This window comes from Oryzias latipes, chromosome 16 (genome assembly GCF_053564925.1).
Source record: "Oryzias latipes strain Hd-rR chromosome 16, Olatipes_Hd-rR_3.1".
NCBI classification, from domain to species: domain Eukaryota; kingdom Metazoa; phylum Chordata; class Actinopteri; order Beloniformes; family Adrianichthyidae; genus Oryzias; species Oryzias latipes.
The window spans coordinates 6,637,883-6,659,886 of record NC_136252.1 but is presented as its reverse complement, the minus strand read 5'-3'; the positions used below and the strand labels follow the sequence as shown (position 1 = coordinate 6,659,886).

The window sequence follows — 22,004 nt, the reverse complement described above, 5'->3', positions numbered from 1 at the left end:
AGAATAAAATTGTTAAAACACAACTTGATGAGCTGTTTTTTTGCAATTTATTTCTTTTTAAAAAGCATTTAGTCTTTGGTTTCATCTAAAATCTTCGGCATAACGTGCACTTGTTAATTTGTTGATGGTCCCTAAGAGACACAACTGGGGATCCGCGTTGAATGTCTGCCGAATATCCAACCAAAACTAACTTCACCGCGCTTAAAAGTTAAAAATCTTCATGCCTGGTCTTTTCAGTGGGGAAACAAAATATTAGACCGAAAAAGTTTCGACACTATAAACATCAAACGGTTTGTCATCCCAAATGTGTGGCGACAGTCACAGCTGGGTTCAGTCTCTTCCAGCGCGCTCTGCTGCAGTGCATTGGAGCTGTGGGCTCTCTCTGCTCCCTCTTTGGGAGTTTAAGGGAACGGAGACTGTGGGCGTGGAAGTTAGTGCATGTGCGTGGGCGGGTGGTGCATCCTCTCGTCAGGATGTGGACTCCTGAGGATGTGATACGTGGTGCCGGAGAAGCAGCAGCGGCGGCTGCCCGCACGCTGCAGGTAAACAGCAGTGCGCCAGGGCACGCTTCTATGTGGTCACCCCCACACCTTAACGCTTAATATTAAGTAGTCAATCACGGCACGTGCGCGCGCGTGCATGCGCACAGGGCACACCGCGGCAGGACCGCTCCCATCATCCAGCCGGGAAACATCTGCAGCCGCAGCAGCGCAGCTCCGTCACGCAGCCTGGATGCGATCGATAAACGTAACATCCCCCCACCCCCACCCTGCAAACGGCCTGACAAAGCAGCGGGGAAGCCCTTCCTCATAAATCTGGGCATTTCTGTACAAACTAGGGACCACTCACCCGATGCTGCTGAGCGCCTGCTCGAAGAGCTCCGTCTGCAGGATGTTCTGAGGCGCAGTGAAAGCCCCGTTGAAATGGGATAAAACTGAGCTACAGAACTGACGCAATGTCTCAAACTGCATTTTCTCCCTCCGTGTTCTTTTATCCTCAGAAGTGATTCTTCCCCCCCTCTCAGCACCAATGCATCCCAACGCTCGCGCTCCCTCGGGACCGCAGCCCTCCTCCACACCTCCTCAGTGTTTTTGGAGCCTTAAACGCGGCACAGATCCCGACCAAGTTCCATATTTGTCACGGCACTCCGGGTAGAAAAGTCTCCTCAAATGATACGCATTCCGGCTGGGAGCCTTCGGTCATAATGCTTCAGACTTGAAGCGGGGAAAACTGAGGTAATGCCGTTGCCGGTGAAGTCCCTTCCTTCTTTTGGCGCTGACAGATATCTCCTCTCGGTCTGCAGGAAGATGTGAAGCAGCGAGCAGAGCAGAGCCGGGGTGGGGAGGCATCCTCCAGGGCAGCAGCAGCATTCTTCACCGGTGCATCAGCTGCTGCCTCGCATCCAACTCATATTCCTGCCTGAGAAGAGAAGTCCACTCTTCTGCGCTAACGCACGCACAAGAAGAAGCGGGGCGCGTGCACAGTGGCGCGCGCAGGCTCAGTGGCTGTGCTCTGCGATCGTGAGCGGTCTTTGCCATTTGGGTCCATTCCCTCTCGTGCGTGGCGCCGCGCGCAGCAGCTGATTATTCACAACACAGCAGAGAACGGAAGCCCGCTGCTTTCAATGAACTAGTTATTTGGAATTAGTTTTAAAGACAACCAGTTTACTAAGGACATGGAAGCAGTTGTGTTTTAAATAAGCCCAACCAGAGAGCAAACATGGAATTCTGGGGCTACTAGATCCGAATAGTGTCAATTAAAAAGGATTAAGAAAAATACTTTGCAAAAAGACAAAATAGGGATAAGTGTGCATCACATCACACGGTTAAAGCAAAATAGAATGCAAAACAAAAAATCTGTAATAATAGATCTAAAAAAAACTTCAGAAGAAACTGTACAGGAATGCAATGATTTCCTCATGATTCGGTTCAAACCACGACGTTTGGGTTTCGTTTTGGTTGGATAAAGGATTTGTGTATTAAATGGCGTACAGTATACTAACTTAGTGCTTTAATACCTTCTTAAAAGGCTCAAAGCACTTTACGGTCCTAGTCTCTTTCACCCACACACACCCATTTACACAGTGATGGCAGTTCCGCTGTCAAACACTGGCACCAACCATTGACCGCCAGGAGCTATGGGGTTCAGTGTCTTGCCCAGAAAACTTTGACACATGGGCAGGCAAGGCGGTAACCAAACACACAATCCTCCGATCAGAGGTCGACCGCTCTAACTCTGCACCAAAGCTGCCGGTGGTAAAGACAAGAACAAAAAGCCAAGAACTCTGAAAATTCATTTTGAAAATTTGCTAATAAAGAAAGAACAATGAAAAAAACACATTCAGTTGGTTTATACTAAGCCTGCTGTGATGAAATCAAACAATAAATATTAAATCCTTCTTAAGTGCATCAGTTTGACACTATCAACATAAACATACAATACAGACCAAAAGTTTGAACACACCTTTTCATTCAAATGAATGTGTCCAAACTTTTGCTCTTTACTATGTTTATGGTAAGATGGTGGCTTTCCCCACAATTCAATCCAACATACGGTTGGGTTGTAAACCGAGAATTGTGGCATCCCTGCAGGACACATCATTTTGATTTTATTCAAAGTTTTATGATCAGTATAATCCAAGGATTTTTTTTATTTCCTAGAAAGTCATGTGGAAACTTTCACATTTAATTTATCTTTTATCTTTTATAGCTTTTACGTGTATTATAATGTTCATTCCTCACTACAAATAACCCCAAAGCGGTATTTTGAACCATTCACACGTTGATGAGTATTCCTCTTATAACTGAGGACTAGCTCCTCCTAAACGAGTGGGTTCTCACACTGTGATGTCACAAAGTGAGGAACAGCCCCTTCCAGGTAGAGTCTGTGCTGCTAGCTCCACCAACAGGCTAAAACACACACACACACTTTCTTAATGGAGCTAGCGGTGATCGACTAAAAGCTTTAATTTTATATGCACAATGTGCACATCCATCTCTGTAAACGTCTGGATGTTGTTTGTTTTCATGGATGAAACCCACACACGCTGCTGATGTCATGAAATGGGCGGCACCCAGATGGAGTGAAAGGCGGTGCCTCACAGGTCAAGTCGCCTTACCTCCGGGTAGGAAAGTAAAAGAAATCTTGCTTTAGTGTGTCAAAGTTCATATACTATATGGATATGGGTGAAAGGTTTAAGAATGTTTTCTCTATCCAATTAAATAAATGTTCTTGTACTAAAGTATACAGAAGCCTATATCTATGCCATTAGTTGTTTGATAAATAATGAAATGTACTTTGCCTTAAAAAGAATTGTGTGGAAAAGCCAGGAGTTTTGTCCGTTTGCACGGCTGGAGCACTTCAGCTGTATTTTACCTCCTCCAGGAAGAGGAAACAGCTCAGACAACAATTTAGAGAATATGATGTTGCACAAATGAAATATTTTCAAGCAAACTGAAATCCACACTTGAAATCTTTGCCAAGCATAATCACCCAATGCAGTTAGAGAAATATCTAAGCATATTACACCTCCACGGGTCTCAGTCAGCACGCTAATTATTAATGTTCACTTCAGTTTTGGAAGAGTTTCCAAAAGAAGACTTTTTTTCCCTGAAAATGAACTTGGCAGCAAGTTTGCAAAGATGCAATTGAACAAATTATTAGGCTTCTTAAATCAAATCTTTTAGACAGAAAAGACTGAAAGAATGCAGAGCAGCGCAGTTAGCAAAGACCAAACACAGCAAACCTCATGCTAATGAGAATCTGAGGAAATTTCTCATGTGAGTAAGCTGATGCCTCCACTCAATACCGCTGCTGTCCCACTTTTATCTCTGTGCACATTCGAATAACACCTCAGAGGCCGAGACAAATTAGAAGCCTTCCCAAGTTATTTCTCCTCATAAACAGTCCGTCAGCATTTTCCCTCCTTTTTCTGGCAGAACAGATCCAGGAGTTCATTTTCATGTTGTTGAAGATTAATGAAAAGCAGGCTTCCATGCGTATGCAGAGGGAGGTCTATTTTTGGACTCACTGCTATCCATCATTGACATTATCCTGTGAGTTTCCAGACGGCCAGGTTCTTGTTTCCCGTCAGTGCAAATGTAAGCAACATCGGTGCCAATGTTTTTTCAACGGAACCAGCTCCACCCTTTGAGCCATACGTACAGCTAACACACCACAGCGAGCAGAGGCTGAGACAGAGCGTTGTTAGCAGACAGAGCTCTAGTCATTCTCAAATGACATAGCTGGTAGCTTTTTCATTCCTTACTTTTTATTAACCTCTCAAGACCTTGCATCCACATGCAGGGACATCTCATTTAATGCTATATTAATTAATGTGTGTAGAGGCTTAGCTCGGATGTTAGCTTGGGTCAAAAAAGCTTTTAAAAAAGTACCAACATAAAAAGCATCCCATCTGTATTGAATGAGGAGCCTGAGTTGCTTGTGAGGTTTGGAGGCACCAATAGTTAGGCTTACTTTGACTGGCTCAAAAAATGGGCCCTGACTCTCATTTGAGCTTTAATGTCAGTCCAGAGAACCTGGCATACTGGCAAACTTTGTGTGTCATTATTGTCATGCAAAGTTTGTCAAAAATGTTCATGTTCAAACTTAAGGATGTCCATGTCCACACCTTCTATCATGATGCATCAATTACAGGAACGGTAATGGTGGGGAGCTGTTGACTCTAACAAGGAGTTATTTTGGGTGTTAAAACGTATATTTTAAAGATTTCTTCAGCAGATGGATAGAGGGATGGCTGTACGGGATGATACTTGCAGAGAAACCTTGGTGTCTTGGAACAATTCCAGTTATGACAGGCCAATGGCTAATTTTCAAACTGAAATTTCTTTGGAATTTCCCACATTAAAATGAGCAAACATAATGAAGTAACACATTTGCAAAGAAGATTTGTGTTGTGTGTAATCCCTGTGTGGACCATTTCTAACCGGATGCTTCTTTTCTGCCCAATAGGGGTAAAGAAGAGCCCCCTTGTGGAAAACACACTAATTACACAAAAATTCCACTCTTACTTAACTGAACTCCCAGTTGCCCCTTTCTGTGATGTCAGCATGCCAGCATGTTCAGGTCAGTAAAACATTATAGTCTTTAAATCAAAAGAGTAGAATAATTGTTTTGAGCTTTCTTTACTCCAAACAGATTCTAGTAATTATTTGCTTTATAGGTAATGTGATGTTAAATGCCAGAGCCAATCGGATCCAGATCAACAACAACAGGGGTTATATGCTATAGCAGGGGAGTATGACTAGGTGGATCACTGCTCTAGAATTGCTGAGGCAAAGCCAAGTAAATTGCTAGAGGTGCATTTTTACCAATAACACACAGAGTTCAAGAATCTCAAAGCTTTCATTATTTTTTGAAGCTCAGACTGTTTCAGGTCTGGATCTGTCAGTCTGTGCATGGAATCCTGTTACACAAAACCCGAACAACGATGATGTACAATCCACAATGATCTGTACAAAACAAGCTGTTGATTCTCTCCACACTTCTTCAACATTTTATCTAAACCTTACACAACTACAGTATAAATGCACAATCAAGCTTCACTGCAACTCAAAAGCTTTGTTTTCATAAACGTACCTGTCAAGGGATGGGTCACCAGATCCAGAGTACCGTAGCCCTGTATCGTTGTCAAGCGACGCCTGTCTGGGTAGAAGCCCGCCGTGAGGTCTGCTTCTGTCTGAAGATGGTCTCAAGTCACCTGAGACTCCCTGGTGGGGGTACAGAGACGGGTCCTGCAGTTTGGCCTTTTTCCCCTGTGGCCCTCCCTCAAACACGCCCCGCACTTGACCCGGCCCTGAGCTATAGAACCATTCCCCCGATTTGGTGAGGATTTCTTGTTGTTTTCGGCACAAGTTGCATACCCACATAACCTGCAGGGAGGAGAAGGAATAGTTAAGAGACCAAAAAAGGGAAAAAACAGCGTCTTCATTTGTTTTCAATGAGATGTTGTGAAGTGAAATGTGAATTTGTATCTAGAGCTGAATCAAAAAGTGAGGCTTGATTCTAATGCCAGGTCAAACATAAATTTTAATTTACAATTTTCTCTTAAAAATGTATATATAGTCTTGAAAATATTTCAAGGAAAACTTCATGGATGCTACGGTTTATGCAGATGAGGTTACTGATGAAAGGTTTAACACATGCAGCAGTCTTTTAAATCACTAATAGAAACATACATGTAGTCCATTGACATTAAATGTTCTGGTTTGTGAGTCCATCAGCTTGAAGTGTTTGTTGAAAATTCTCTGTGAGTCCTGCTTTTATTTGGCAATGATTGTATGTGATGTGTAATAAATCCGCATCACGTTCACTTTTGTTTGGTCAAACTCCACAGAATGGAGAAAAGTCCATGTATTAAAATTAGGCCAAAGTCATGTAAAAGAAATTCTTAGATTTGGGGAAAATTCTTATGGAGAACATCTTTAGGACAAGAGGGGCCAGTCTAACGTGATGGAGGGGGTGGAGTTTCCTGCTGATCAGATGACCTATGTTTTTGGTGGCAGCTGACCTCTGGTTCTAAAGCAAACACATCTTGGGGAAGTGCAAGACAAATCACAACTGAATTATTCATTGCAGTGAATGATGGCCAAGGTTGAAGATGATGATGATGATGATGTTGTTTAGCAGCTTTTGTGAAAACCTCTTTGAGAACATGGAACGCTACTTGAAATTGTAGAGAACACATGACAGATTCTGGCTGTAATCAAACTCAACTAAACACTTACAATGAACATCTACGATCAAAACCTAACAATCCTCTATTGTAATGTTTAATCACAATCAGCTGTCTCGTTTTTTTGTTTTGTTTCTGAATTAGTGTCTATTCTTCTGTTTGCTTCTGGCATTTCTCCATTGGTGTGATCTCAGCCTTACTCAGGACAGCTAATGCCTTAGACACATGCACCTGTAGAGGGGGTTGACCCGTACGGGTGCTATGGGTTTTTGGTATGTCCTAGCTATGGAGGGTCATAGACAGGAGCGTCTTAAAGGGAGTGCAGGTGTGTCTTGCAGTTTGCTTGTGGCTCGTACGACCACCTTAAGGGATGTCATGAAAAAGAAATGTACTATTGTTGTGCGTGTAGTAAATGTATCGTGAAGTACTCATAAGGATTATGTAAGTTACATGCACCGATGACGTATGGGTAATGCTGTCGTACAATGTCATTTTGCCGCTCTTCCGTCGTCAGTAAGGCGCGAGTACTAGCGCCTGCATAAATTCCGCTCACTTGAACAGCACTAACACGCTTTCAACTAAAACTATGAACCAGACAGCCACTGTAATGGCCAAAAATCCCACATTCTGCACTAACTGTAACATTTACAGCTGTTGTGTTGAGTCAGTGTGTAACAGTTGTTTTTTTTTAGATTGAATAAAATTCATCTAAGAGAGTAGAATTAAGAATGTGCAGAGGCTGTATCTTCAGCCATATGTGATTACTGCCATTGCAAACTGCACCCAAAGCACAAGGAGATTAGGAGTGAAGGCTCCTGACACAGACACCAACAAATCTATTATAAGAGTTACAACTGATATATATGAATTAAAAATTGAAGTGACACTGTAAAAAAAAAAGTCAATAGTAGTTGGTAACCTCATTAGCTGAGGAAGTCAAAAATATATAGGCTATATGTAACAGTTTTATTATTTCTTCTGCTTGTTTAGGACTTTTAATTCTTGATCTTGGTTACTTTTACTGCCTAAGACAATGCCTTAGCCACACTCTGGTTATTTTCAGCTGGACAATTTCTTGACAGAGCTGCAACATCCCTGTTTTGCTTGTCTCTGTCACTCAGCTGGGTTAGGGTTTGGCACACTTGAGACCTTGACCAGAATAAAGCAGGAATGCAAGAATAAATGAAAAAATATTTCCAAATGTAACAGGTTTTAAAATGAAATCCCAACTTTGTTTCATTGTATTTTTTCTATATGATAAACCATATACAGGACAGACCAAAGGTTTGGACACACCTTCTTATTCAAAGAGTTTTCTTTATTTTCATGACTATGAAAATTGTAGAGTCACACTGAAGGCATCAAAACTGTGAATTAACAAATGTGGAATTATATACATATCAAAAAATTGTGAAACAACTGAAAATATGTCATATTCTAGGTTTTTCAAAGTAGCCACCTTTTGATTTGATTACTGCTTTCTACACTCTTGGCATTCTCTTGATGAACTTCAAGTCACCTGAAATGGTCTTCCACAGTCTTGAAGGAGTTCCCAGAGATGCTTAGCACTTGTTGGCCCTTTTGCCTTCACTCTGCGATTCAGCTCCCCCCAAACCATCTCCATTGGGTTCAGGTCCGGTGACTGTGGAGGCCAGGTCATCTGGTGCAGCCCCCCATCACTCTCCTTTTTGGTCAAACAGCCCTTACACAGCCTTGAGGTGTGTTTGGGGTCATTGACCTGTTGAAAAATAAATGATGGTCCAACTAAACGCAAACCGGATGGAATAGTATTCCGCTGCAAGATGCTGTGGTAGCCATGCTGGTTCAGTATGCCTTCAATTTGGAATAAATCCCCAACAGTGTCACCAGCAAAGCACCACCACACCATCACACCTCCTCCTCCATGCTTCACGGGGGGAACCAGGCATGTAGAGTCCATCCGTTCACCTTTTCTGCATAGCACAAAGACACGGTGGTTGGAACTAAAAATCTCCAATTTGGACTCATCAGACCAAAGCCCAGATTTCCACTGGTCTCATGTCCATTCCTTGTGTTCTTTAGCCCAAACAAGTCTCTTCTGCTTGTTGCTTTTCTTTAGCAGTGGTTTCCTAGCAGATATTCTACCATGAAGGCCTGATTCACACAGTCTCCTTGTAACAGTTGTTGTAGAGATGTGTCTGCTGCTAGAACTCTGTGTGCCATTGACCTGCTCTCTAATCTGAGCTGCTGTTAACCTGCCATTTCTGAGGCTGGTGACTCGGATGAACTTATCCTCTGCAGCAGAAGTGACTCTTGGTCTTCCTTTCCTGGGGAGGTCCGCATGTTAGCCAGTTTTTTTGTAGCGCTTGATGGTTTTTGTGACTTGGGGACACTTTCAAAGCTTTCCCTATTTTCGGTCTGACTGACCTTCATGTCTTAAAGTAATGATGGCCACTCGTTTTTCTGTACTTAGCTGCTTTGTTCTTGCCATAATACAAATTGTAACAGTCTGTTCAGTAGGACTATCAGCTGTGTATCCACCTGACTTCTGCACAACACAACTGATGGTCCCAACCCCATTTATAAGCCAAGAAATGACACTTATTAAACCTGACAGAGCACACCTGTGACGTGAAAAACATTTCAGGTGACTACCTCTTAAAGCTCATCAAGAGAATGCCAAGAGTGTGCAAAGCAGTAACAAATCAAAAGGTGGCTACTTTGAAAAACCTAGAATATGACATATTTTCAGTTGTTTCACACTTTTTTGTTAAGTATATGATTCCACATATGTTAATTCATAGTTTTGATGCCTTCAGTGTGACTTTACAATTTTCATGGTCATGAAAATTAAGAAAACTCTATGAATGAGATGGTGTGACTGTAGTGACTGGCATATCTCTTTATTTCTCTTTCTGCAGTACAAGCTTTAATTCTGGACTTTTACCCAAATTTACACCCAAAATAAACATTATTAAGGCAAATTTGAAACAGAGTCAACCAAAGTCCATGCAGCAAGCATCATGTTCCAACCAGGTACTGATATTTAAGATATTTATGACCGACTCTCAATGGAATAGATGGGCCATACCAGAGCTGACGGTGGAAGCCACGAGGATTCAGACCATGTTTTATTTCTCCAAAAAGAATGTGAGGTCATGAGTTCCTCCTCTAAGCAGGGCCACAGTCCAAGCTTCACATTACTTATGAGCTACAAGCCGCCCAGGTTGGGGCAGCAGCTGTATCTCTCATTTCATAAAGCAGTTTGACATATTCAAAATCTCGATTAGTGTGCATGCACACACTTGATCACTTTGTAAAATATCTACTGTAAAATATTTCAGTTTGGGCTGCAGTTTTTCCAAACTAGGCAGAAAAAATTCTGCATCTTATAAGACATGTGAAAAATGAGGCCCGCGTTTATTGGCCCATATTTTTTACTCACTTTACTGAAAAATGAATAGATGGAACTTTCCAGGTTTTAATAAGCAAAGTACACAAAACTGCAAATAAATTAATTACCTTTTCTATTTTATAAACATCCAATGAGAACTAAGACTTTGCCCGTTTCTCAATTAAAAGTATGCAAACCGTGCTTTCTCTTTCACAATGTTACACACAAATTAACAAACATTCAATCTTTATTCAAAAATACAACCCATGATGGCAAAAACAACCATTCGACTCTACACAAAGAAAGCAAGACTTTCAGATAGATTGATATTCACTGGATGGATCATCTTGGACAACACAAAGGCCTCTAGTGGTCTTTTGAGGAACTGCAACAGTTGGTCCTCTCTGGTTTGCGTCAAGTTGGGGAGCAGGCGGTGGGGGTTTGGATTTTAACAGAAAAGTTGTCTTAACTCTCGGGAAACTTCAAAAACTGTGTGGCAACCTGTTTTACTTCTGTGGTCAAAGGGAAAAGTTGTAACACAGTTTCAGGCAGGGAATGTCTTCTGCATCCTCATTGTGGACCGTCAGAACTCATAGCCGGGAGACATTTATTAATAGAAAAACGTCGCTTATGGTTGGTCCGTTTAAATGACTTTAAAGGAGGAATCCTCTGGCACTCCAATTACCTTTTGATTTGTTTTAAAAATCTTCCCAGTGGTCTTTTAAATATGATTATGCAGTTTTTGGCAAAAAGTTAAAAAAAAAAAAGTTGTTTTCTACATCATAGTTTCTGCAGAGCGGAAGCAGTCCATTAAAAATAATCTGAGTTACAGGTGGGACAGGGTTTCCATGGAGCAACCCCAGCCGTACAGTTTAGAGTCAGATTCCAGCTCAGACGAGGAAAACAAAGACATACATGGATATAGTAGTCTACAAGAAGATTAAAATGGGACGGAGTAAGGAGCTTTTGGTCCACCCAGCATAAATTCTACGTCACAAATATATGCTCTCTTTCAAACAGCATTTTTCATCTACTCCTGATTCACCACGATTTGAATGAACTGCAATTTTGAGCATAATTGTTTTTAAACATATGCCATCCGTCATCAGGAAAATGCCATATGAACATTTTAAAACACGAAAAACTCAATTTTCATTGGCGTGGGTCTTAAACAAAGAACTGTATGCAGTGCAGAGAAATGCATAAAAAACTGTGTTTCCACATGAATAAAAGAGTGGAATTTGCATTCCTCCAATCTTACTTTTACTATTTTCCCCCATAATTCTGCTCAGCAAAGACAAAGACATATGCACATAAATTTTTACCTAAATAAGTATATTCAATCAATATAATATCAGTGCTATGACCTGAAAAACATAATATTTAAGTTTAGCTGCAGGAATGTGTGAACAGTTCCTCAAAATTTGAGGGATAAATTACGGTAATATATCTGACTAATCTCTCAGAATCTGAGCTCTGTATTTCTGAACAGACTGTGCAGGAGTTCTTCTGGAGTCAGCCATTCTGTATGCTGCAGTGTTTGACCTACATGTTCACCTCTTCAAATTTCAATAAACTGGGAGTCGGCTGCCGTGCACCTCTCCAGTCTGCCAATAATAATTAACCACATTTTCACCCTTCTGATGGCACAAGTCAAGCTCAGTTATCCCATCAGAGAGTACTTAATAGATTATTAGTATTCACAGAACACAAGCCAACACAAATATGCATGGGCCCGGCAAACACAGAAGCACACACAGCTTCAGACATCAATACTTCAATTTAATTTGCACTTTAGGAGTTAGTCAAAGGGAGAATGGATGCACTGTAGTACAGAGGACAGGGAGATAGAAGTGAAGACAAAGCCAATTCCACAATCAATGACATGTGTACGATGCATCTATCCATCTGCCTGTCTGTCATTGCCAGTGTGTTTGAACAGCTGAAGAAGCTCCAGCAGCACTGAATCTGTTCACTTTCACTGAAGCCATTCACACACAACAAACACCCTACGCACTAGGTTAGACAGGACGCTTCAGGTCAATTCTCTACATGTTTGTACGTCGAACTAAACCTGCTGTTAAAAATAGAAAGTTAAAATCAAGCAGGAGAGCAGGAGGATATACACTCAATTAAATATGCTGTGGGCTGTTTACCAGCAGACTGAGAAAACAAACACCAGCAGCAAGGGATCAATAAATAATTTCTTTTCTAATAATTTAATTTGAACCAAGGGTGCTTTCAGAGAAATACTATAGGGAAATATGTGTGTGCTCATGAGTCTGCAATGGCAACAATAAAGGCTGGCAGTAATGGATAGACCGTCTTTGAGAGTATTTTAACAATCCGTCTCACAACATTTAAGTGATTCCGTCTTTTAAAGACCTTTAATGGAAAAAAAAGAGAGAGAGAGTCTCACACTGATAAGCAGCACACACTTCCATTCATATTTTTCCAGATAAAGTCATTCACTTGCTGGATTAACAGCAACATCTCTGAGCTCTCCCTTGTGGCCGTTCAGCTGCACTGCAGCATTACTTAACACTGGAGTGAATCAGCAGGATGCTTCCGGTAACATGTCAGAGTGCTAAACTATGAAAACACAATTCAGTCGATTCCGTGCTCAACCATTGACTCCTATACTCTATGAGATCCACGTTATGTGATTGTCATCCCCACATCATGAAGGTTACTGTCTCTGATGTGATGCAAGGTGTAAATACTGTTGTTATGAAACAGAAATCCATACTTGAACTCTCATCCTGCTTTTTTTATGATCCATCTTTGAAAGACAAATAATCATAAGCTAAAGTCACAGTAAAGATGGCACAGACGGCATTATTGATGCTTGAATTAATGACTTGTCGCAGGTGTCATGTTGCAGCTGGTCTGAAACACTCCTGAGTGGAGTCTTCCTCAGCAAATCCAAATCTGGACCAAGTCCAGCTTCAGCATTGATCAGAATCCAGTCTGAGCCAGAGGAAACAGATGCTTCAGCTGGGACTGTCATGTTAAGATGATGAGCATCAGCTGCGCAAAAGCTGCCCACGTGTGCAGGCAGTGTTGGGGGTGACGGATTACAAGTAACGAATTACAGAAGTTTCATTACTTTTGTCAGTAACGGGGGGACGTAAGGAATTACAGTTCAAATGTCGGTAACTAATTACAATTACTGAACTATAGAAACCCTTGTTACTTCGTTTCTTAGGTTTTGCAGGCTTTGAAATTTACTCTCGGTCAAATTAAACGTAACTGAGGTTTTATTGTTTTTTCAAGCAGAGTTACTGGCGCAATCGCGCACGAATGCGCGCGCAGATTTGGGAATCGGTCAAAGTGAAGACAGGTCTTCATTGCTGGGGTAACATTGCTTTCCGAACTGGCTCAAAGATGAGACGAATAGAGATTCGAGATGCTGCAAGGAGACTTCTCATTCAATCTTTATACTAAAAGGAGGGTGAGCAGCAAAGCAGAGACCCGCCCTGAGTACTGATGAATGAAACAACTCGGCTCTTTGGTGTAAAAGACAAGAGCCGGCTCCTTCCTGGGAGTCGTTCATTCATTCATTCATCTTCTTGACCGTTTTTCCCTTTCGGGGTCACGGGGTTGCCGGAGCCTATCCCGGCCACTTGGGCGTAGGCAAGGGATGTCCTGGACTGGTCGCCAGTCTGTCACAGGGTGGAATATCCTCAATCACACATCCATTCACTCTCACACTCACACCTATGGACAATTTAGAGTTGCCAATCAACCTATGAAGCATGTTTTTGGACAGTGGGAGGAAGCCGGAGATCCTGGAGAAAACCCACGCATACACGGGGAGAACATGCAGACTACACACAGAAAGGTCCCCCATTGATGTTGTGTTTTTCATGTCCCCCAGCTGGGACTTGCTGTAAGGCAAGAGCGCTAACCACTGCGCCACCGTGCAGCCCTCCTGGGAGTCGGGTTTTTTTTTTTTTCGTAATGTTTCACCTTTTCTTACTTTCTTTTTCTCTCTAAGCTGTACGTGACTGACTAAGTCTCTGGTCAATACGCAACTCGCATTGACCACATTCAGTTATGTCTTGAAGCAGGTTCATAGTTTGCACAAGGTCGTTGCTTTAGAAATAAAGTTAAATGAAATACAAAATGTTTATGCTGTTTTCCCTTGAAAATCTGTCAGTGAGAGGGAAAAAGTAAAGTAATGAGTAGCGAATTAATTTTCAAATAGGTACTGAGTAAAGTAATTTAATGACAATTTTGATCTAGTAAGTAAGTAAAGTAATCAATTAACTTTTTTTTAGAAGTAATTTACTCAACACTGTGTGCAGGGTACTCATGAAATACATAAATAACTTCTTCCAGTGGGTTTTAACCCTCCTCCTGCCATGACCTCTTCTACCCCACTGCACCCCTTCACCTTTTCTGATTAGGGGGGCGAAAATCTGTTCACGTCTAATGCTCACAGCAAGGCGTGTTTGTTTGATTCATTAGGCCATGAGAATGAAAGGAGCGCGCCAACATTCACATGCCTCCACGCAGCAGGCACGTGGCGAATTACATTTTAATGAGTTTCTAATTTTAGTAAGTGCGCCAGGATTAATAATAGACTCGATGAATATTTATGTTGTTAGTTTGAAGTTCAGCTACACACGAAACAGGAGGGAAATTCTGGGGCTTTTTCGTTGGAAATGGCTTATTTCTGTCTGTCAGACCTAGATCTAGACTGTGACCTACATAACATACATCTCCTGCAAGCCCAGCGTGTACAGAGTAAATAGTTCACATGTCAGAAAACTGCTTTAGCAATAACTGCATTTTCTATGGGTGCTTTAGGGTCGCGCGTGGAGGGTGGCGACAGAGTGGAAAAGGACTCGTGTTTGTGAGAATCAAAATGAGAGGTGCAGCTGCTCCGCGCTGCCCCAGCTTACCCATGGTGCCGCCAAAGGAAGATCTCCGTCTGAACGAGGGAACCGCTGTCCTCACAGCATGGAGGAGCCGCCCCGACCTTCAGCACCGCGGACAGCTCCGACTCCACCAACAACAACTCTGAAGGTTAAACCGGAGACCACAGCGATCCAGAGAAACCAACGCAGCCGCGCTGAACAGAACAAGTCAGAAACGACTGGACAAACGGCGCCACACGTTAAACCTGCTTAAAACGAATGAAGCCGCTGAAGAGGCGAGCCAAATCACGTAACATCCCTCAGCACCGCTGTTCTGGCTCGTCTGAGGGAGAGTCAGAGCTCTGCTGGACCCGACGAGAGCTCATTACGCATGCGGCGAGTCCCAGCTCTGCTGACACAGACAGACCAACACCGGAGAAGAGCGCCGGCACCGTTTTACTGCGCTCCTCTTACAGGAACATATCTGACTCAGTCTGTTCCCCGAAATCATCCCGTTCAGCAAAGTCATCCCCATCTTTAAGAAGCAAAAAGACCAGGTGGTTTAAAGCACCCGACTTCGAACCAAATCAAAGCAAAATTCCAATAAGAAAGCCAAAGAAATGATAGCTTTACAACTAAACTCAGGAAAATAAGCTTTTGATTTATGCAACCAACATTTCCAGCACAGAAAACAGTGAAACTACTTCATGATAACATCTGCCACAGCTCCTCAGATTACAATCATTTCACAAATGATGGCACTGACTGACAGCTGCTGATGTTGACTAGGTCACTGTTTCATGTGCTCTGTTTAAGCTGGTGAGGCTAGCTTTAGTGAATGAACATGACTGTAAGTTTTTTTTATATGTCCTGTCCAAAACTCTGCAGCCATCCTTCCACTCAGGACATTTAGAGTTGGAGGAGCCAGACCATACGATCTTTCAGTTTCTCTTGGAAAGAGGCTGTTTTTGCTCTCAGTTTGGGTCTGGCCCCTTTGTTCTGGGGACACAAACCCTCCAGTTAAGACAGTTAAGACAGTATGTCAATTTAGTGAGAGATTTAGTTTTTTAATTAAGTTTGGTTAATTACTTTGGGTTTGTCCAATTTGAAAGATAGCCTCAACAAAAATATCATCATCTCTAGGCCTCAAGGTCTAGGCCTTGTTAAAAGGAATGATTGAATTGGTAAAAAAAAAAAAAAAAAAAAACTTTCAGTTATGCCGATGATAGTGTCATTTTGGTGCTCATAAATATAATAAAATAAAAAATAACCAAAAAAAGGAAAGCTTTTTTTTTTACTTTTTTCTTGCTATATTACAAATTTTAAAAACCCTATAAACTGAAATTATACAACTGTTATCTGTTGTGGTTCATCTTTTGATTATTTTTTTTTAAATGCTTGATTAATTAATGTGTCAAAGTATAGGCAGCTTAAGAAGGTATTATTTTAAGGGTCAGGCATGTTGACTGACTTTAAATCAGTGATAAAACTACAAAAGCAAACAAAGCTCGGAAAATTCTGAAGTAAATCTGGAGAAACATTCATCAAAACCTCTTAAAAACAACCGAACAACCTGGCTCGTCGAAAACACAGGCTATTTTCTGATTTGACCACACCAGCTTGAAAATACATAAAGTCAATTGTGGTTATTGAGATCTGAACCAGTTTAAATTCCTTTAGCAAGCTGTCGAACTCTCAGGGCCCTCAACAGTGTATCACATGCCAGAGCGCCAAAGCTCTGCTTACTGCCCCAGACGCAGAGACTTGTAAATATTCGATGGTGTTTCACAGAACAAGATCTCTCTCGGCACAGCTGTCACCATCTGTGAGAGAGGGAAAGAGCAGACAGACGGAAAAAAGGCGGTTTTCACCACCAGCACCTCTTTCACTGACACACAGGCCTTCAAACTATGGCAGGTCACACAACAATCTGCTCCTTTGGTTACAGAGTAAACACAGCTTTTGCACACCTGAACCTACAGTTATGCTTTTAAAGCTTGTGTAAGTTCTTGAGGACACTGGCGGTTCTACACTAACTTACTCCCCGGGCGACTAACCCCCCAGAAATTTAACGATATCCTTTTGTTTTCCCTATCTTTATTTGGCCATTTTACACAAAAATCACATGAATTCATTAACTCATATTACAGGGGTGTCAAACTCAGTCGCACAGGGGTCCTAAATCCAAAACACGCTTTAGATTGCGGGGTGAACAAGATAAACAATTATTGAACACACTAAAGCTAATCTTTTAAAACTTTTAACTCTTTAAAATGTATCTTTTTTAACATAAATATGAATAAAGACAGACAGGAATATTAATCCAGGATAAATCAAATAAAACTCCAAATAACGTATAATATTTTGCTCTCCATAAAAATACATTCTATCAAAATTATACAAATATGAACTGCATAACAAAACATATCGTTCCGTATTCTTTGCTATTTTTAGCGCTGGACTCCTGGCATAATTTTTAGCAATAAGTCAGTTTCTGCTTGGTTTGTGATCTCCTTTGTGTTTGTGAAACGTATCAGAGGGATTGGATTTTTTTAAAAACCTGTTATTGTAAATATAATTTTCAGGTCTTATAAACATTAAAAACAAAATCATAGAGCTCATCACTGGGATTACTCAAAATTATTTGGCATTTTCCTAATTTTGTGCAACACCAACAGTAAAAATCCTCCAAAAAACCTTAATACATTCATAAACAAATGATCAATTGTTCATTAATGATCTCAGAAAGCGCAGCTGTTTTACAAGGGAAAGGTACTTCTCTGAAATCATTGGAAGTTGCAGCAGCAACTCTGGTGTCCTGTTCACAACAGTTAACAGATTAACTAACCCTCCAACCCAGCTACCAATAGAACTGGTTTGCACACCTGAATGTAATGAGTTTGCTGTATTTTTTAATGATAAGGTTCAGGGCATTAAAAAAGCCATCAACTCCACAACACATATAACTATCGAACGGCCACCTACTCACTCTAAGCTGACTCACTTTGTACCTGTCACTGACCAAATTGTCCAAGAGACCATCACCCGTCTGAGCTCGTCTACATGCTGCCTTGATGTGTTACCCACTAGATTTCTAAAGTCTGTCCTGAACAGTGTGTTGCCATCAATTACTCAAATAGTTAACATGTCTCTTCAATCTGGAATATTCCCAGAGGCCTTAAAAACTGCAGTCATTAAACCTCTCCTGAAGAAAAGCGGTCTTGATCCCACTGTACTGAATAATTACAGACCTATCTCTAATCTGCCATTTTTAGGAAAAGTCCTTGAAAAAGTTGTCTACCAACAGCTCACTGACTTTCTCTTATTAAACAATTCATTTGATGTTTTCCAGTCAGGTTTTAGACCCCATCATAGCACAGAAACTGCTCTTATCAAGGTAACCAACGACATCCGCCTGAACACTGATGATGGCAAAGTCTCTGTCTTAATCCTGCTAGACCTGAGTGCTGCCTTTGATACTGTTGATCATGGGATCCTTTTGCACAGACTCCAAAACTGGGTTGGCATCTCTGGATCTGCCCTAAGTTGGCTCAAGTCTTATCTAGAAGACAGGAAATACTTTGTTGAAATTGGGGATTGTGTCTCAGACTACATGGCCTTGACTTGTGGTGTGCCCCAGGGATCGATCCTGGGACCCCTTCTGTTCAACCTCTACATGCTGCCACTAGGGCAGTTAATACGCAGTAATAACATATCTTATCACAACTATGCAGATGATACTCAGATCTATGTGTCACTGACAACAGGTGAATATGGGCCGGTGGATTCACTCAGCCACTGCCTCCAACAGATCAGTGCGTGGATGCAGAACAACTTTCTCCAGCTAAACTTAAACAAGACCGAAGTTATTATTTTTGGCCCACAGAAACAAAGAGAAAGTGTCAGCAGCTACCTTCATTCTCTGTCTCTTAAACCCTCAAATCAAGTCAGAAATCTAGGGGTAATCATGGACTCTGACCTGAACTTTAACAGCCATATCAAGTCAGTAACATCAGCTACATTTTATCATCTGAAAAACATTGCCAAAATAAAAAAACATAGTGTCAAAGCCAGACCTGGAGATACTTATTCATGCATTTGTCTCCAGTAGGTTAGACTACTGTAACGGCCTGCTCACCGGCCTCTCCAAACGAGCTGTAAAACAGCTTCAGTACATCCAGAATGCTGCTGCTCGAGTCCTGACCAAACCCAGGAAGTATGATCACATTAGTCCTGTGCTCAGGTCTCTGCACTGGCTCCCTGTACCTCAAAGAATAGACTTCAAAGCAGCTCTGCTTGTGTACAAGTCTCTCCATGGCCGAGCACCAAAGTACATCTCTGACATGTTAGTGCCATATGAACCATCTCGTACTCTGAGGACCTCAGGGGCCGGCCTCCTGTTGATTTCCAGAGTCAGAACTATACAAGGGGAATCAGCGTTTCAATATTCTGCTGCTAAAATCTGGAACAGCCTCCCTGAAGTCGTAAGACAGGCCTCTTCTGTGTTCATGTTCAAATCTAGACTTGAAACATTTCTGTTTAGCCGTGTATATGACTGAAAGGTCCTATCTGCACTTTTCTTTCCTTTCCTTCCTTTATTTTTAAATCAATTTTCACATTTTCTTTTCTTTTAAAGTAAATTTTACGTTGATTATTTCTATGATGTATTGTGATTTTAATGCATTTTTCTGTTTTGTGAAGCACCTTGAATTACTTTGTGTACGAATTGTGCTATACAAATAAACTTGCCTTGCCTTACTGCCTTCATTACCTGCTGTCTTTATGTCAAATACTGACACCAACTAAATGATAGGCAGACATAAAAAATATATTTTATATGGAAAATAAAGACACCTAATAAAAATTCTACAATAGTTTATAAAGAATTACATTATTAGCATGAGCTGAGTAATCTAACCATGATCCAGGTGTTTTGCAATCGTGGCTGTGCTCCCTGCGCTCCTGCACCCTTTTCATTCACACACGTTTGTGGTTCCTTCTCAAAGACAGGAGCGCGTGCAGCTGCGGGGGCAGCAATTCGCAGGTTTTAGGCCGTCCAAAGTCTGTGATATAACAGATATGGAAAACCGATAGTGACGCAATTTTTTTTCTTCCAAGCACCGGGATCCCGCCCTTCTATAAATTTGCGCCCCGGGCAATAACCCGGATTGCCAGTGCCTAAAACCGCTACTGCTTGAGGACACATTTTCTGTCTTTCTCCCCTTAGCTGCTCGTCTCTTTGCTCTACCCTCATCTGTCATCTGAACTACAACTGCAGAAAGTCTGTCTATATGAGGCTGTTAAGAAAACATAGTTCTGATTTAATGCATATTATCAAAGAAAATCAGAGTTTACCACTTTAAAGCTTACTATATAAATTAATTGACAGACAATTCAATTTTAATGGGATTAAGATGTTTTTTGAACCCTTTGATGAAATCTACAAAAACATTCAACATATATATATTTTTAATGAGATGTAGTATCATTTATGATACATTAGATTATTTGGTAAGCTTTTGCTAAATAACAATGTTAGTTTAAGATACAAAAATATTGACATGTGGGTTCAGGAAAAAACACCTTATTCACCCGTTGTCTCAAATTCAATCCACACATTATTAACATAAAGTAATTGTATTATAAAGAATTATTATCAAATAAGTTTAGCATTTTTTTAATACAGCAAGTGATCATTTAAAAAATGAATAATAGAGGAGTTTTTCTCATTAAAAAGTATTAAAAATTAGTAAAACTTTTCCCGCCAATGGTAATTTTGAAATAAGCAGGAAAAGCCCTTCCACTGCCCCTAGTGGAAAGATGATGAACTACAGGGGAGAAAACACGGACTGTTCTATACAATGGTATGCCTGCTCACTGCCAGCCTGCTGCCACTCTTTCGGGTCGGCAGGCTGGCGGTGAGCAGTGAGGACAGTTGAGGAATGTGCATCAACTGTCCTCACTGCTCACCGCCAGCCTGCTGCCACTGTTTCTGTTCAGCACCACCTGTACAGCACCGTAACTGATCTCTCAGGCATTATATCGGGGAACAATAGAAACACGGAACTTGCACTGAGGGGAATGGGGGGGGGGGGGGGTCCTGGTGTGCCCCGGGGTTTCTGAAGCTCAAATGTTTCAGTCAACCTCATCTGCTGCTTGTTAAAACTATCAACATACATGAAACTCCCATAATTACCAAGCTGGGTCAAAGAAAGCAGAAGGTGATCAATAACAATTAGGGCTGTTATAGATTATCAATTAGTTTTTTGTCTCTGTATCACATCATTTCATTGTTTTTATGAACAAGGACAATAAAGGCACATCCATCCATCCATCCATCCATCCATCCATCCATCCATCCATCCATCCATCCATCCATCCATCCTTGTTATACTTGTGTTTATGATTTTTATTTCATTCATTGATTTAAAATAATTACATAAATAGAATAATAAAGAATTATCACAGCAGTTTGTTCTCATAAAAGTACTGAAGAACCCAATCTAGGTGTGTAGAACTTTGACAAAGCAGGACTGATGGGCCTTTATCAAGCATCAGTACAACAATAACCCTTCAAATAAAAACAACTTTTTTCTGAAGTTTTCAAAAGAGCGTTTCTTGTGCATATTACATTCTCACAGTTTAGCAGAATGCATCACCTATTTCAATGGGGGGAAAAAAGTTTTGTCCACCCTTAAGTCAAATGTTTGAAATTCATCTCCAGTTTTTTAACACCAGTTTGTGCCATTCTTCTTCGGTTTTGTGCACTTCTTATCCTGTGTATATTCAGCATCATATAATGATGGACTCAAAGATGAGACAAATTGTTTGGTTTTGTGTCTTTTGTGACTGCTGCATGTGTACAGAGGCATGTAACAGCTTTTAATGAACAATTCAGAAAAATCACACAAAAGAGGGTTTTCTGACCACTTTATCCTCCTGTTGCAATTCCATGACCGCAGGAATGCAGCAGAGTGAGGGGGGGGGGGGGGGGGGCAGAGAAAGATGGAGGGAGACAGACAGTCAGCTGCATCTCCAAGTCCTGCTAGCATCATCTCAAAGCAAAGGGCAC

At 41.3% G+C, this 22,004-nt stretch overlaps 1 protein-coding gene across 50 annotated transcripts in view; it reads right to left on the bottom strand.

Moving 5' to 3' along the window:
* rims2a (regulating synaptic membrane exocytosis 2a) overlaps positions 1-22,004 on the bottom strand; it is a 169,554-nt gene that overhangs the window by 113,336 nt on the left and 34,214 nt on the right. For 32 of the 50 annotated variants that reach the window (XM_078933806.1, XM_020709925.3, XM_023963912.2 and 29 more), the window contains 2 exons: positions 21,860-21,871; positions 5,599-5,891 (listed from right to left, as the gene is read on the bottom strand). In XM_078933806.1, the coding sequence (XP_078789932.1) occupies positions 5,599-5,891; positions 21,860-21,871 (305 nt within the window). Of the gene's footprint in view, positions 1-849; positions 1,559-5,598; positions 5,892-14,977; positions 15,116-21,859; positions 21,872-22,004 lie in introns of those variants that run through there. The other 18 variants (XM_078933804.1, XM_020709924.3, XM_078933808.1 and 15 more) reach the window with 5 other exon arrangements.